The sequence below is a fragment of the Lipophrys pholis genome (assembly GCF_963383615.2).
Source record: "Lipophrys pholis genome assembly, chromosome: 16".
In the NCBI taxonomy this organism is placed as follows: Eukaryota; Metazoa; Chordata; class Actinopteri; order Blenniiformes; family Blenniidae; genus Lipophrys; species Lipophrys pholis.
The window spans coordinates 11,815,877-11,833,799 of NC_137634.1; the positions used below are offsets into that span (position 1 = coordinate 11,815,877).

The window sequence follows — 17,923 nt, forward strand, 5'->3', positions numbered from 1 at the left end:
AGTGTCTTATCCATAAGGCCTATGGGACATGTCAAAGTAATACTAACAAAGCCATTTCACACAGTTCAACAGAGCGTGGAGCCTTTGAGCTAAAGGCCTGGTTTAAGCAGCACTGTCAAATTCAGGGTCACAAAGATCTGGAGCTGATCACAGTTAACAATGAGAGAAGGCAGTGTACACTCTGGAGGGCTCATCACTCCATCACAAGGTAAACACAGAGAGACAGCCAGTCAAACAAAGTCACCTTTATACCTATGCAGTCCATCCGTCGGTCCATCCATCCTCTATACCGCTCTACCCTGTTCAGCATTCCCATGTCTGTGCTGTTCATGTCCCTTTGTATGTACAGTATGAACACTCCCTCCACCATGGATACAAAGGGATAAAGATCTGGCCTGATAAAGCAGTGACTGTCAGTTAAAACTGTAGTGGTGCAGTGGAAGCGTGCTGGGCCCATAACCCAGAGGATGATAGATTGAAATCATCCTCTGCTTGCAGCTTTTACTTGATAACTTCAACATAGTGACATTCCCACTAAAAAGGATTGTACTCATGTAGCAATCACAGTCGTTTATATGACTTACCATGAAACTGATCAGTCAGAAGCATACTTTCTAAGCATTATTATCTTTAGAAACAAGCTTTTAACACAACTGTGATTACTTTCACCCCCTACTCAGTCTCAAGCACAAGAGCAAAAACATCTGGAGGAAGAACTTAAAGCTTGTGGCTACCTCTGCTGGATTTTTAGGAAAACGACAGCACACTCCAGATGGGATAACAACACAGTGGGTGAAGAGGAAAGGCAAGCCCCAGTGGCCTAATGGATAAGGCACTGGCCTCCTAAGCCAGGGATTGTGGGTTCGACTCCCATCTGGGGTGTAATACCTTGACCTCTTCACCAATCTGATTCAGTTACTGAGCACTTAAAGATCAGTGATTTCATCAATATGCACACAACCAACAAAACAATGCTTCTGTCACTACTATTTCAGCCTCATAGAGAGCAATCTTATGTGCACAGAGTTTAAAATTTGCCACTGATTGAGCAGTCATGGGATATTCTGTTCGAGATAACAGGATATAACAGGTTCTCCAACATGGGTGGGAATTCCTGTTCTTGGCCCTGGTCTTATGAACAGTCCAATACCAGGTATTGGACTGTTCATATCCCTTTTTATGAATGCTGTCTAAACACTCCCTCCTCCATGGATGTGAGCAATATAGACCTGTTTGGCCAGTCATTCCTATTTTATGTTTGACTAGACACAGCAGAGTGGCGCAGCGGAAGCGTGCTGGGCCCATAACCCAGAGGTCGATGGATCGAAACCATCCTCTGCTAGAAAGCTTTTGATTCATAACTTCAACATCGTGGCTTTCCCGCTTCAATTAAAAGGACTGTACTAATGCAGTGATCACAGTTGTTTACATGACTTAACATGTGATTGACTGTGCAAAAGCATACTCTACTAAGTTATAACTTGTAATAGAGCTGATGTTTTACCTACCCTGACTCAGGCTCAATCAAAGGAACAAAAACACCTGGAGGAAACACTTAAAGCTCATGGCGACCTCTGGTAGACTTTTAGAAAAACAACAGCACACTCCAGCACAGTTTGTGAGGAGGAAAGAGAAAACTGGCGTGACAACATTAGAATTTGCTATATGTCACAGACTCTTAACATGCGCTGCTTCAAAAATGCATCTCAAAATGATTTTGTTTCCTGGAAATATTGGTGGTCATGATCCAGGAAGTCTTTTCGTACAGAAAAGTAGTTGTAGTTCGAGGTCAGCGCCTTTCTTAGTGGAGTTTGGATGTTCTACCTGACATGAGCTTTGTTGAAGTGGATGAAACACTTTCATCAATTTTGGGTTTTCAAGCCCCAGTGGCCTAATGGATAAGGCACTGGCCTCCTAAGCCAGGGATTGTGGGTTCAAGTCCCATCTGGGGTGTAATTCCTTTAGTAATATGACTCCAATCTGACAAAAACTATATTCAGTTACTCAGCAGTTAAAGATCAGTGATTTCATCAATATTTACAGATATACAGATATACAGAAATTACACACATACAATAAAACAACACTTCTGCCACTGTTATTTCAGCCTCATAGAGGACAGAGTTTAAAATTTGCTATAAACTTTAGCTATATAATTTCAACAATGTGGTTTTCCCACTTCTAGTAAATATGACTTGACGTAATTGATTGGGCAAAAACATGCTCTCAGTGGATCTTGTGGTTTTTAGGAAAACAACAGCACAGCCCAGAAACACACAGCCCTTCAGTAAACATCACATGCTGGTGTCATTCAGAACAATTAACATTAAGTGTTGTTTTGTTGCATCGTTTTGTATGTGTACAATGGAGAGTTTCTGTTGTTTTTCTAAAAGTCTACCAGAGGTCGCCATAAGCTTTAAGTGCTTCCTCCAGATGTTTTTGCTCCTTTGATTGAGCCTGAGTCAGGGTGGGTATAACATCAGCTCTGTTACAAGATAATAACTTGCAGAGAGTCTGCTTTTGCCCAATCAATCACATGTTAAGTCACGTAAAACAACTGTGATCGCTGAATTAGTACAGTCCTTTTAATAGAAGCGGGAAAGCCACTATGTTGAAGTTATGAATCAAAAGCTTTCTAGCAGAGGATGGTTTCGATCCATCGACCTCTGGGTTATGGGCCCAGCACGCTTCCGCTGCGCCACTCTGCTGTGGCCACTGGCTACTACTTGTACTCTATTGGTCATATCCTTGGAGGAGGGAGTGTTTAGACAGCATACATAATAAGGGATATGAACAGTCCAAGACCAGGACTGTTCATAAGACCAGGGCCAAGAACAGGAATTCCCACCCCTGTTGGAGAACCTGTTATACCTGCTCGAACAGAATGTCCCATGACTGCTCAATCAGTGGCAAGTTTTAAACCCTGTGCACATAAGATTGTCCTCTATGAGGCTGAAATAGCAGTGACAGAAGCATTGTTTTATTGTATGTGTGCAATTTCTGTATATAGTTTTTGTCAGAATGGTGACGATTAGGACTTTTATTACTAGGATTATATTACTAAAGGAATTGCACCCCAGATGGAGGCCAGTGCCTTATCCATTAGGCCACTGGGGCTTGAAAATAAGAAATTGATGAAACATTTTCATCCATTTCAATAAAGCTCATGTCAGGGAGAACATCCAAACTCCACTAAGAAAGGCCCTGACCTCGAACTACTACTACTTTTCTCGAAGGAAAGACTTCCTGGATCATGACCACCAATATTTCTGGGAAACAAAATCATTTTGAGATGCATTTTTGAAGGAGCGCATGTTAAAAGTCTGTGATATATAGCAAATTCTAATGCCATTTGCATACAGACTGAAAGAGAGGAGGCTCACATATTCAAGAAATACCAAGTTCATCTTGAAACCAGACATGGCACTTTATCAAATTCAGGGTCACAAAGATTTGGAAGCTATGGTCAGTGATGATTGATAATTGCATGTACAGCCAATTTGATAGGATTTATTCACACTAACCAGTCCTGTATATGTGGTTGTAGAGCCTGTTCAAACTCTTTGTTAAGCCCATTAAAAGTAAATATCCCACGACTGCTGAATCAGGGTAAAAGTGTAAATGCTGCACTGATCAAACTGTTCCATGTAGAAATGTTTAGATGATTGTGTCCAATGGAATTCTTCCTGCCAGTCATTTATCTGAAAGATGCTACTGAATTGCAACTGTGAATATTACTGACATCATTGATCTTGATTCTCTCAGTGACTGATTTCAGATTTTCTATGACTCCTGAAGATTGAAGCAGGCATCTAAAGGAATTACACCCCAGATGGGACTTGAACCCACAATCCCTGGCTTAGGAGGCCAGTGCCTTATCCATTAGGCCACTGGGGCTTGAAAATATGAAATTGATGATCACATGTTAAGTCATGTAAACAACTGTGATCACTGCATTAGTACAGTCCTTTTTATAGAAGCGAGAAAGCCACGATGTTGAAGTTATGAATTAAAAGCTTTCTAGCAGAGGATGGTTTCGATCCATCGACCTCTGGGTTATGGGCCCAGCACGCTTCCGCTGCGCCACTCTGCTGTGTCAAGTCAGAAATAAAATAGGAATGACTGGCCGAACAGGTCTATATTGCTCACATCCATGGAGGAGGGAGTGTTTAGACAGCATTCATAAAAAGGGATATGAATTCCTGTTCTTGGCCCTGGTCTTATGAACAGTCCAATACCAGGACTGTTCATAAGACCAGGGCCAAGAACAGGAATTCTCACCCCTGTTGGAGAACCTGTTATACCTGCTCGAACAGAATATCCCATGACTGCTCAATCAGTGGCAAATTTTAAACTCTGTGCACATAAGATTGTCCTCCATGAGGTTGAAATAGCAGTGACAGAAGCATTGTTTTATTGGTTGTGTGCATTTTGATGATCTTTAAGTGCTCAGTAACTGAATACAGTTTTTGTCAGATTGGTGAAGAGGTAACAGTATTACACCCCAGATGGGAGTGGAACCCACAATCCCTGGCTTAGGAGGTCAGTGCCTTATCCATTAGGCCACTGGGGCTTGGTGTGGTTAGGTTACTGACATGAGAAAAAGCTAAATCTGTCTTTATTATAGACCTAAAGTTTTGTCATTTTTTTCCCACAAATCTCTTCAGAAATAAAATTTTTTGAGTACATCCATCAAGCATCAAAATGTTTAACTGAGAAGCATTTTTGAAGCAGTGCATAGTAAATGTTTGTGACCTATATGGAATTGCATTGGTATTATTACATTCGTCTTGCCTTTCCTCTTCACCCACTGTGTTGTTATCCCATCTGGAGTGTGCTGTCGTTTTCCTAAAAATCCAGCAGAGGTAGCCACAAGCTTTAAGTTCTTCCTCCAGATGTTTTTGCTCTTGTGCTTGATTGTCCTCTATGAGGCTGAAATAGCAGTGACCGAAGTATTGTTTTATTGTATGTGTGCAATTTCTGTATATCTGTAAATATTGATGAAATCACTGATCTTTAACTGCTCAGTAACTGAATATAGTTTTTGTCAGATTGGTGAAGATTAGGACTTTTATTACTAGGATTATATTACTAAAGGAATTATACCCCAGATGGGAGTTGAACCCACAATCCCTGGCTTAGGAGGCCAGTGCCTTATCCATTAGGCCACTGGGGCTTGAAAATAAGAAATTGATGAAACAATTTCATCCATTTCAATAAAGCTCATGTCAGGGAGAACATCCAAACTCCACTAAGAAAGGCCCTGACCTCGAACTACTACTACTTTTCTCGAAGGAAAGACTTCCTGGATCATGACCACCAATATTTCTAGGAAACAAAATCATTTTGAGATGCATTTTTGAAGCAGCGCATGTTAAAAGTCTGTGATATATAGCAAATTCTAATGCCATTTGCATACAGACTGAAAGAGAGGAGGCTCACATATTCAAGAAATACCAAGTTCATCTTGAAACCAGACATGGCACTTTATCACATTCAGGGTCACAAAGATTTGGAAGCAATGGTCAGTGATGATTGATAATTGCATGTACAGCCAATTTGATAGGATTTATTCACACTAACCAGTCCTGTATATGTGGTTGTAGAGCCTGTTCAAACTCTTTGTTAAGCCCATTAAAGGTAAATATCGCACGACTGCTCAATCAGGGTAAAAGTGTAAATGCTGCACTGATCAAACTGTTCCATGTGGAAATGTTTTGATGATTGTGTCCAATGGAATTCTTCCTGCCAGTCATTCATCTGAAAGATGCTGCAGAATTGCAAATGGGAATATTACTGACATCATTGATCTTGATTCTCTCAGTGACTGATTTCTGATTTTCTAAGACTCCTGAAGATTGAAGCAGGCATCTAAAGGAATTACACCCCAGATGGGACTTGAACCCACAATCCCTGGCTTAGGAGGCCAGTGCCTTATCCATTAGGCCACTGGGGCCTGAAAATGTGAAATTGATGAACATTTTTCATCCACTTCAATGAAGCTCATGTCAGGGAGAACATCCAAACTCAAAAATAGCAAAAATAAAATGACAATGAGTGGCTGAACAGGTCTCTAATGCTCACATCCATGGAGGAGGGAGTGTTTAGACAGCATACAGCATAAAATTCATTAACTGCTAAGTAACTGAATATTTTTTTTGTCAGATTGGTGAAGATTAGGGCATGTATATTACTAAAGAAATTACACCCCAGATGGGACTTGAACCCACAATCCCTGGCTTAGGAGGCCAGTGCCTTATCCATTAGGCCACTGGGGCCTGAAAATGTGAAATCAACGAATATTTTTCATCCACTTCCACGAAGTCTGTGACATATAGCAAATTGTAGTGTGCTGTTGTTTTTCAAAAAGTCTACCAGAGGTCGCCATGAGCTTTAAGTGTTTCCGCCAGATGTTTTTGCTCCTTTGATTGAGCCTGAGTCAGGGTGGGTATAACATCAGCTCTATTACAAGATAATAACTTAGTAGAGTATGCTTTTGCCCAATAAATCACATGTTAAGTCACGTAAACAACTGTGATCGCTGAATTAGTACAGTCCTTTTAATTGAAGCGGGAAAGCCACGATGTTGAAGTTATGAATCAAAAGTTTTCTAGCAGAGGATGGTTTCGATCCATCGACCTCTGGGTTATGGGCCCAGCACGCTTCCGCTGCGCCACTCTGCTGTGTCCCTCACAACATATAATGAAAATATAAAGACGTATATAAACAGCACAGCCATACAAATACTGAATACGGGAAAACAAAAGAAAGGCAGAGGTATAGTTAAAGAATGTACCCGTATCCTCTGGCTACTTCCCTTTATCCAGAATAGTAAACAGCACCTCAATTCCCCTCAGAAACTGAATTGTGATTTTAACAAGTAAAACCACTGGCCTTTCACCATCAGGCCAATGGAGATTATCTCCCAAATCCTAACAATGATGCTTTACAGTTGTAGAATTTAAATAAAGTATTGGTGATTTCCACAGTCTTTTATTGTGGAAGAGAGAATGATCAAGAACTTCCTGAGAAAAGTCATGAGGATAATATGGAACAAGCGCATTATGTGAAATGTGTCAAGGCAGGCAGACTGAGACTTTCATCATGAACCATCATGAAACTGGATTATGAGAATTAATCTGGCCGACATTATCCATGTTATTATTCTCAGATACTGAACTGTGTTTTATAAAGCAACAGTAATGTCGTTTTGTGGGTAAACCCAAACACTGCACACAGGACACGAACCCACAATCCCTTGTTAATTAGTAGTCTTGGGTCGTCTAGACAAAAACCTGAGGTGCCTGTTCCAGAGTTTTCTCATTGGGGGTTTATCTGGATCTGACATGTGGTCCTTCACTGAAAAGCTTCCCTGCTGTTGTCAAGGGTCAGCGCCGCACAACAGTTTCAATAGGAGGGAAAATTGATGCTGTTCCCGGTAAGCACATCTGCAGTGGCCAATTTCTGAAAAACAAAAGAGAGGATGATGAAGACATAATTCATAATTCAGATTTGAATCTGAATTGAATCTGAATTATGAGCAGAGAGAATTCTGCATTGATGCTGTCTGCTTTGTGAAAAGAGGAATGCTACTATGTGAAAGGTTAAAAATCCTATCAGAGAATCATTTCAAACCATGGAACTCTGGGTTATGGCCCCAGCACATTGTGCTGCACGACTCTCATCACTCTCAACGCACGGTCTATACTTTTATATCGAAGCGAAATAGCCTAGAAAACCAAATGGATGGAGAAGTACTAACAACTGTACCTATCATACGTCCTCTGACCACCAGGGGGCAACGCTGAACACTTTTGGAAAAGCTAGATAATACACTTCATAATGCATTTGTGTTATATCATATAGCTGGTTTAATACGCTTTTTTTTTTAAATGGCTTCATGACGGTTTTCTTTCTTTCTTCTTTTTTTTTTAAATCAAAAAAGCTTTATCTACCAAACCCTGGGATGCCTTTAGCACTCTTTTATAAGTTTGAATAATACAGTATGAATAAACCTTACTTCTCTCAGCAGCATTATGTATATTTAGCTGCCCCTATCATTCTCACAAACAACTGTAAATAATTATATCATTAAGTTATGTTAACATGTGATGATGAAACTATGTTTCACTTTTATTTCTTTAACTCTCAGACGAGGAATCTGTTGGCATCAGTTTATATACTTCTAAGCTGGAAAGGAGTCAAAAAATTGCCTAAATATGTAAATGGGATCTTCGCCAACACGACTTTTATGTGTAGGACAGCATCTGCGGAGGACTTGAACTGAAAACACCGTTGAAAAGTCCGCTATGTTGGATAAAGCCAAAAACTTCTCGAAACGTAAACTTCCTGTTTGTCTTACCTGCTTCTGAGTGCAGTCTGTGGTTAGTTTTTGGGCTCGACCGAAATGAAGCGACAGTCAACCATCCGTTCCTTTTGTTTTGAAATGAGTTAGTGTTGTGGTCAAATTTGTTTATTAAGTCGAGCTGTAATTCTATAAAATCCAACCAAGCGAGGCTTTTGTGTCTTCATCGCAATATAAGACACTAAATGGAAACACCCAAACCTATTGAAACAATGACATGTTTATTGGGAAGAAAGTGAAATATTTAAGTCATTTTTAGTTTTATTCCTCACATTTTTGTTTTGGAAAAAAATAAATAAAGAAAAAAATAAAGAAAGAAGAAAAGAAAAGTCAGCCAGAAGTGAATAAAATGACATTTATTCAACTTAATGTGTCCTTTCCCCCCCCCCCCATCTTTAACCAACACAAATAACATTGGAGTGACCACTCCACTCCTTATCTGGGCTTTGAGATTCCTCAGAATCATTCATTCCCACACAGGAAACACAGAAAAGACATTTTCGGACAACAACCCAGCAGTCGCTCACTCGCTGCACAACAAAAGAGCACTTTTGTCTTAAAATTTTTAATTTTTTTTTTGTTTCTGCAAAAGAAAAGAAAATAACAGGAAATATCTGAACACTTTGGTCAGTCACCTCTTTTGGAATGTGATAACATGTCGGTATATTTCACCCATAAACACACTTCTAAAACACGTCCCCCCCCCCCCCCCCCCCCCCCCATTCCAAACACATGCCACCTCTGCGCGACCAACATTAGCACAGAGGTTCATTACCGGCTTTTTCTCCATCAGACCACTCGACCGGTTTGTCGCGCCGAAGCAAAACACGTTTCATATTTTATGACGTCTTGCAAAAAAAGTAACAGTTGACCAAAGGCAGAACATTTGGACAATAGTTGACACGGGTATATTTGAGCAGCAGTGATTTGCAGAGTGGACTGCTTTGACACCTCTCACACAGGCTTCATGGTTCTTTGTATTAAAAAAAGTGACCCGGGAAATGTAAAAACATTTGAGGCTTTTGTGTGTCTTTTTCTTTTTTTTTTCTTTTTTGAAGATGCAAAAAACAACAACAATGTCAAACTCAGTGTCGTTTTTTTTTTAACCATCGGATGCGACATTTTCTTTGCTGAAGCCTTTTTAACTGCTGCGCGACACAAGCGGGGAAACACCGGACGAAGGGCACCACGTCGAGCCGCCGACGCAAATTCTCGACTCTCCTCAAGTAAAACATGGAGAAGCCCCGACAGGAGGGCAGGTTGAGTGTCAACAGTGAAACCTGTGCTGGTTAATTCGTGCACGAGGAACAGGGTTCAGAGGCGTTTCATCCAATCAGAATGTAAGATGTAAGAAAAGAGAAAAAAAAAAAAAAAAAAAAAAAAAAAAACATCCTTTGGTTTAATCGTCTGAAAATCCTACTGCAGTGGATCGTTGTTTTTTTGTGTGTTTTTTTTGGCTGACAGACGCTTCAGTCGAGTGCAGCATGTGGAATAATATGTACTTTGGCACCTTTTGTTCCCAAAACGCGAAAGAAGCGAGGCGCCCCCCCATTACATTTCAAACTGGTTTCCTTTCTGTGGACGAACTCTGTGGGAATCCTCGATACTTTAACTTTCTCACGCGGGCATAAATCATGCTTTTGCGGTGAATCGCTGACAGTAAATTAGCTGAGAGTATGTATTTTCTGTTGTTGTGTTCCGGGTGTACCTCACCGGCTTACAGAGATCATGTTACTGTATTTTGAGAATAAACACGCTCTACCCACCAATCGAACAAGAAATCGTACAAAATTTGCCTGCCAGTCACAAACGAGGGAACATGAAACAGTTCCTAAATTAACTTCAGTCAATGTGTTGATTTTTGCCATCCTGGCCCTGTATTGAAAGAGGAATCACTGTGAGCACCCAAACTGACCGTGAAAACGCAGACAAATCAAAAAACTGTACAAAAAAAAATAAAATAGCCCTTTTTTTTTTTTTTAATTCTGTAAACTTTTAACAGTATCCTTGACCAACACAGATTAAAGATTGAAAACTTGGGACAGAGCCACGGCACAAATAGCACAGCTGTTTGAATAAATTAGCAGTCTGTCATGTTGGTTGTTTGAACTGTGAAGAGACGAGCTTTAAACCGAAAGCTCGCTGCTCCACAGGGCGCGCCGTCGACTAATATCTACAGCGAATGTCAAAGCAAGAGGGTTTGATAAATATGTGGCGAAGAAAGTTCTTTTTGTCTTGTTTGTTAAAGCTGCCGTTGGGCTGTTACACAATCTGGAGGCCTCTCTCATGGCCGTCCAGCTGCACCTTTATCTTGTGCAGCTCTTCGATCTCCTCGTGGTGGCGCTCCGTCTTGTGGCGCACCAGAGAGCGATAGAAGTGAATGGTGAAGAGCACAAAGATCACCCCCACCGGGACCATGATGATGGTCGAGGCCAGCGCCGCCTGAAAGCCAATGTTCTGCGGCACGGTGGTGGTGGGGACCGTGGTGGCGGCGACCCTGCCAGCGTCCACGGGCAGGAACTTCATCCAGCAGAGGAGCACCACCTCCGCCAGGAAGAGCAGGATGCCCAGGGCCGTGGAGAAGCCCCAGGCCAGCTCGATGTAGTAGTGCATGCGCTCGTGGGGGGACTCGCTGACCGAGTTGAGGTTGTGGATGTTGCTGACGGCCTCCACGTTGGGCAGGATGCAGGTGCTGATCAGCAGGGCGAAGAGGTGCACGGCCACCAGCACCGTGGTGCACACGCTGAAGGCGATGAGGAGCACGGGGGGGTAATTGAACTTCACCTCCAGCTGCACCTCCACCATGGCAACCTGGGACAGAAAGATTTAGAAGGGTAAGGGTTAGGGTTAGGGTTAGGGTTAGGGTTAGGGTTAGGGTTAGGGTTAGGGTTAGGGTTAGGGTTAGGGTTAGGGTTAGGGTTAGGGTTAGGGTTAGGGTTAGGGTTAGGGTTAGGGCCGCACGGGTTTACAGTGCGACGGCTTCACTAAGCTCAGAGATCAAACTTGATGAAGTCTTCCTGGTCAGGCGGAGTTTAATAAACCTGATTTCTCAAAACGGAGCTCTGATGTGCCAACGTTCTTGTTTAAATTGATTTACTAGTTGTAAACAAAGAGGAGGTAGTCTGTGACTTTCCGCAGACTGTGCGAGGATGAAAATACTCTCGACTGATCGAGGAATTTCGAACCTTTTTTTTTCTTCTTTTCCTTCCATCACTGCAACTCAACAACACAGGTTTAAAGCAATCATGATATAGAATTTATTGGGAAAACACATTTTGTTTTCAACAAAGGAATTTGTGTTTGATCGATTGTCTTGTAATCGTTACTGCTGTAGAGTACAAGGACAAGGACAAGTGAAACGAATCAACAGGAACTTTCTAATCATTTCCTGCCTCAACCGACCTGCATATCGCCGTGAGCGTGTGCTGTCACTAAAATGAACAGAAACCATCAATTTCCTGGGGGGAGAGAAAAACCACAACTCACCATTGCAAAGCCGGAGAGCAGCGCTGAGGTCCTGCTGGAGGCCTTCAGCTTAGCTCGACTCAGGTAGAGCTTCCGCCAGGACAGCGCCTGCGCCGAGTGGTGGTTGGAGCTCACCAGCTCCAGGTAACTGCGTCGCACCCAGTCCCTGTAGTCCATCCCGCTGCCGTCCGGGGCTCGCTCGGAGACGCCGGGGGCCGGGGAGCCCATGGGGACGTTGAGCTCGCTGCTCATGGCACCTGGTGGTAAAAAGAAGGCCTTTTAAAGACAATTATTGAGCGAGTCTGATGCAGCCGAGTGCCGTAGCTCTCCGCCATAAGGAGACAAAACTGACATTTATTCAAATGAATATGCCACAGTCTCCTGTCTGCTCCTAATATGGGCTTTGATTTACATAAACACAATACAATGAGAACAGACCACAGAATAACAAACAGCATCTGACGAGCTATGATTCATGACTGATCCCTCCGATTACTAATGCCGATTATCACCAGATAAACACAATGAAAATAACAGCGCTCCCTCGACTGGGCAATCGCAGCGACTTCAACTTCCTTTCAAACGGCCACTGCGGACAAACATTCCCACAACCCACAGTGAACTCCTTTTGGGAGGGGAGAGGGAATGAAGCCTGTCCGTCACAGGAATGTTTTTGCTTCAACATGCCGCTGGCAGAAGGCCAGAGGAGCTGAAGACAGTTGTGAGAGGAAGGAAGAGGGAAATTAACACATGAATATGAGGAACTTCAAGAATGTCAACAGCATGACTGCTTTCTGTTTCAGCATGTTTACAATTATAGGACATTCACATGGGACGTGTGATGAGGCCTGCTGGAAGGTAGAGAGCATTTAGACATGTAGAAATAGAACACGGGAAGAAAAGAAAGGCTTTTTAAGCATGGGCGGTGCGTCCTATGGAGGGCTGCTGAAGAACACTATGAATCAGATCGTTAGTATCTTAGATAAGAAATTAAATTTTTGTGAAAATACTACTTAAAAAACTTTTATTCTCTCAATTTGGGCTGTTATAAATAAAGGGCACACTGTTTTACACTGTATTATTACTGCGTTATCATCAGCATTGCAGTGCATTATCAGCACAGTTCTCCTCGGTCGAATTCCTCTTAAGTTACATTGGTGTGTCGGAGGAAGATGCTCTGAAATGTGAACGCGACCGCCTCTTAAAAGAAAGCTTTTGTTTGTCTGTTGGAGAAACACACTTTAACTGAAACTAGTGAGCAGCGCAAACACTCAGGAGTCCTCCGGTGTCTTTTACTACATGTACAGAAGGTGTGTTTGCCAAGATCTCAATGTGCAGTTCTGTTTCAGTTGTGTTTCCTTTGTTTACACAGAAATAGAGAGAGGAGCAAAAATGTTTAAAAAAAAAACAACAAAAAAGTTCCCTGTCCAGTAACTCCCAATGGTGTTGCTTTTTTTTATTTTTTTTAAACGAGAAAACATTGTGCAACCCTATTGGATAAAGAATTATTGAAGATGGACAGATGAAAAGGATTGTTCAAGGAGTGTTCGGGACAAATGAGGAGCTCCTCTTCCAATAAACAAGAATTTAGAAGAACCCAGCAGCTCTGCAGATGTGATAAAAAAGCCAGCACACAAAGTAGTGAGTAGTGAGTACAACAAAATAGTTGTATCTGCATTAATAATCTGATAATAGTAATAATAGGACAGGTTAGTGTCGAAGCTTGCGACGTTACACTTTCCTCCGAACACTGCTCGTGCATGAAAACTCCCAACGTCTGCTACAAGACATTAAACATTTTTATGGAGCGGTAATGTAAACACAATAACTCAGACATTGGACTGTGAAAACACTCAGACACCTGAAGCATTCGCCCATGCAGCCTCGTGCATTTGGAACGTAGTTAAACTTCATGAAATTGACAGTTTAAGTAGCGAGAATGTGGACGAGCCAATGCAGAGTATCCGACAATGCTTTTAGATGTCGTGTTAAAAACATCACACTTAAAAAAAAAACTTCTGCTCTCCCGTCGGAGACATTATGAACCTTTTATTGTGCGTGGATTGCTCTGCGGCCTTCTCCAGAGCACATGGCTTTAACAGTGGTCTCATAAACAGCTCTCCAGTCCATTATTCATAATGAATCACATTCACAAAGTAGCACTACCCTCATATAAATCACTAACTCTTCGACAGGAGATTTACGCCCATACATCAGAATACCACAGACATAATAATATCAAAAGGCGGCATAGTAACTTCAAGAACATTTTAATTAAAGGGAAGAACGCAAAAAGTTATCTGTATCTTTGGGCAGCAACCAGTGCTGGTCAATAGAAAGAAAATTGACCTTAAATGATACATTCTAATGCACATGTGATAAATTGTAGGACCAGTTTATATTGAAGGAACCAAACATCAAATATGTTATGGAAGAAACATACTTATTGTAAAATGGCATAACTGAACCTATTTAAAGATATAGATATATATACAGTAGGTGTATACAAAATAAATACTAAATTATAATTACCTTCTGGGGCCACATACAGTCCACTTTTATCTTGAGCGGGCTAAACTGATAAAATATTGTGATAATAACCTTTGAATTTACACGTCACCGTGTACGTGAAGGAAATTGTCTATACTTTTGCAAGATCAAACAATTGATACTGAAAAATAACTACAATCTCATAAAGTAACATAAAGTCAATTTTAATGAAACATTCTGTTGCAATATACAGAGAAATGTTAAAAAAAAAATAAAAAAATTTAAAAAGCCTCCTCCTATAAATCCTATATAACCACTTGCTTGGTGGTTTGTGGGGCCGGACTGGAGCCGTTGGCGCCCGGTTTTGGCCCACGGGCCTTAGGTTTGAGTGAAGTAAACTTCGCTGCAGCACCGTGCTGAGGGAGAGGCTGTCTGCTCATTAGCGTGTTAACAGTTAAAATCTCTCAGTGCACGGCCACATGATGGACGGTCAGTTAAACTGTGGCGCTGAAATGGATCTGCCGCTACTTAAACTGGCTTAAGCAGCCGAAATACTGTCCCACCGAGCACCCCGACCCCCGCTATTGGAGGACGAGCTCACGAGAACCTGGACCGGCGCAGGACTCTGCTGTGAAGGTGGAGACTTGCGTCGGTGGTGTATTTGCATCAAACAAAGAAAAAAAAAAAAAGAGAGAGAGCAATTTAAAGGAGTGGCGGTGGGGGATTTAGGAATGGCGGCCCGCTACTCCTAAATGAATGTAGAAGAAACACTGACGTTTCATTCCTGTGGTGTTCTGACATTTTGTCTGGGCTCCTTCGGCCTCTGACTGTGCAAACACAACACTCGTCCTCCTAGTTTGTGCAAATAGGTATTTTACCTTCCAAAGTAACCACGGCGAAGAGAGATGACGTGGCTGAAAACAACCCCCCCCCCGACACGTGCATTTGAGCATCTGAGATAGTAAAAAAAAAAAAAAAAAAAAAAAAGGGGGGGGCTCAGTCTAATGTTGAACAAAAACAAGAACATGCTGCAAAGGCAAAAATGTTCTGTTTTGCTTGAGACGTTTTAATCTGAGTATAGGTAGCGACTAATTCAGAGCTCCACCATTACATACAGTCGGTAACCTTTTCAATGCAGTCTTAGTTTCAGGCTGTGAACAAAAACTTGTTGCGCCATTGTGCTGGATCACAGTCTGTACAAGTGCACCTTCCAGCGATCGGAGAACTGCGAACTAACCCGGTGAAACAGCTTAACACTACATTTGTCTTTGCTGCAGGACTTATTCCTACCGAGCATGAGGTTTGGAGTGGAAATGTTAAACGAAGTTCATTCGGTTAGCTACCGTCGGCCTTATGCCGACTACGCACGGTGCGATTTCCGGCCGTCCCGGATGAAACATGACAATCGCGGCGATATCTTTGGTCTCGGCTGGAAATCGGCGGTTCTACGTCGCAGAGTGAGACACGCTCAAGGACGGCCGGTGCCATGGTTCACCTCAAATATTAAACTATTTTAATCCAGTCAACTTTTCGGTCATCATTAAATCCTTTTTGATAGTTTACTGAGTAACTATCATGAAAACACCGCGTAAAGCCAAAATACATGTATTGGTTTGATCCGTCACATACTCTGCGAAATACAGTTATGGAAAACCCAAGAAACCAAGGTATTACTTTCTCTCATCACATATCCTGTTTTTAAACTAAATCCTTAAAATATTTCTCTTCGGTTAAAAATCGCAAACCCAAAACAAGCAAGAGGCAGAGCTTAGTTCTAACTTTGTGAAACGTCTACTAATTCACTCGGCATACCAGTCAGCAAACTTTCAAACCAGTAATTTGATCTGGAGTTTGACAGGAGAGTTAAAAGGTCCAAGTTTAACCATCATAAATAACTTTGACAAAATGATTTGTCTCCACAAACACTGACCTCGATAAGGATCAACTTGGAACATATCTCACCCTCCTAATGCATAGTTTACTTAATTCAACATTATAAAGCAGTGCATATATTCATATCCACAATAATTATTTGGACTTTTATGATGAGGATTAAATGAATGAAACACATTATTTTGACTTGTCATAACTGAATACTTTAACAATCTGGTGTCATTGAAGGACATTTCTATTAAGGCTTTAAAGCTTAATGCCCATAATACCATCAAATATCTTGAAAGGATTGTGTAAAAATCACTAAAATGACACACAATTCTGAAGTGAATGCCTATGAATTGTTTACCCCCGCGGCCTAAACAGTAGATCCAAAAACAGGTATTGTCACTCGCAATAGCTTTTGTGCAAACAATGTTTTCCTCATATTTCTTTAAGTTAAATGCATCAGTTTGGTGCACAAACTGGGAAAAGTTTGCCAAAGTAAAGAAGCCACACAATGTGGTGTTCATGTCTTAACAAATACTATATACATTACACCTATATCAGAAAACAACAGCTATTTATTACATTTCAGATTAAAATGAAACATTAGATGAATGATGGGTTAAGTTATAAAAAGTCCTTCGTAAGTAGTTTTAAAATGCTTTTCGTTCAAATGGTGAAAAAAGCACTAAAGGTTAATCATTAAATCGGGTATTTTGTGACAAATTGCTATTATAAATACAGGTTAACACACAGGAAACGTTCAAATATCACTTGTAACGTCTCCCAACTTTCTCACACGTCGCTTTCACTCAAACAAACAAAATGACCCGAGTCGGGTTTAAGAGTAAAAAGCATGTTGAGGTTAGATGATCTGTAACATTAGTGCACCTTTAAAAGCTGCATGTATATTTAGAGTAAGTTAGCAGGATCCGTTTACCAAGTTGAGCTAACGAAAGCTATCACGCCCTTGATGCTGCAGTTATTTTAGTTACAGTCACGGATAAAAAAAAAATATATATATATATATATATTTTAAGAGACTCGTTAGGTCCTCTCTCGTGAAGAAGTGAGAGTAATTCATGTAAACAATAAAAACTCAATGTATCGGGGGGGAGAAAGCGTGTTGCTAAGCTAACCGAGCTAACTCCCCTCCGCCGCTTCTCTCCAACTTGTTTCTTTGAATAAACTCGTTTCTCACCGGTTCGCTGAAGAGCCACACACTCCTCGGCGGTGTCTTCCTCTCGCTCCACGTTGCAGGCTGATGTGCAGGCTGATGGGAATGGGTGGACGCTGCCCGGGTGTCTTCGGTGGAGACGCTTCCGCCGTCGGGCTGCGGTTGTTTTTTTTTTTTCTTTAAAGGCTGCAGCCGCGCTCCGCTCCGACACAGTCCGAATCCTCCCCGCAGAGCTCCTCCATAACCCTGGAAACCTGCGTGACGGCTCGCATTACCGCCGGTCTACCTCCTCGAAGCCTCCGGCTGCTGCGGTTCAGGTGCTGCCCGGAGCGGAAGAGGAGTGGAGAGTGGCTTGTTTACCTCCGGTGAGTGAGTGAGAGAGTGAGAGAGAGAGAGAGAGTGAGAGAGAGAGAGAGAGAGAGAGAGAGAGAGAGAGAGAGAGAGAGAGAGAGAGAGAGAGAGAGAGAGAGAGAGAGAGAGAGAGAGAGAGAGAGAGAGAGAGAGAGAGACTCCAGCCCGGCGGGCTGAGTGGGCGGGGCCTGCAGGGG

At 41.9% G+C, this 17,923-nt stretch overlaps 1 protein-coding gene across 1 annotated transcript; it reads right to left on the minus strand.

The window, feature by feature from the left end:
* Positions 1-9,419: 9,419 nt before the first annotated feature.
* orai2 (ORAI calcium release-activated calcium modulator 2) lies at positions 9,420-17,712 on the minus strand. Its single transcript, XM_080483742.1, has 3 exons — positions 17,400-17,712; positions 11,852-12,087; positions 9,420-11,176 (listed from the first exon to the last, which is right to left on the minus strand). Exons 2-3 carry the CDS (start codon positions 12,080-12,082, stop codon positions 10,628-10,630), a joined length of 780 nt encoding a protein of 259 aa, XP_080339868.1. The 5' UTR covers positions 12,083-12,087; positions 17,400-17,712; the 3' UTR covers positions 9,420-10,627.
* Positions 17,713-17,923: the final 211 nt, after the last annotated feature.

What these genes read in the sequence shown, in the direction of transcription:
- orai2 (XM_080483742.1), bottom strand. Translation starts at nt 12,082, where the DNA reads ATGAGCAGCGAGCTCAACGTCCCCATGGGCTCCCCGGCCCCCGGCGTC. An exon ending in TGCTCTCCGGCTTTGCAATG is followed by an intron (nt 11,177 to 11,851) that starts GTGAGTTGTGGT and finishes TTTCTGTCCCAG; the next exon opens with GTTGCCATGGTGGAGGTGCA.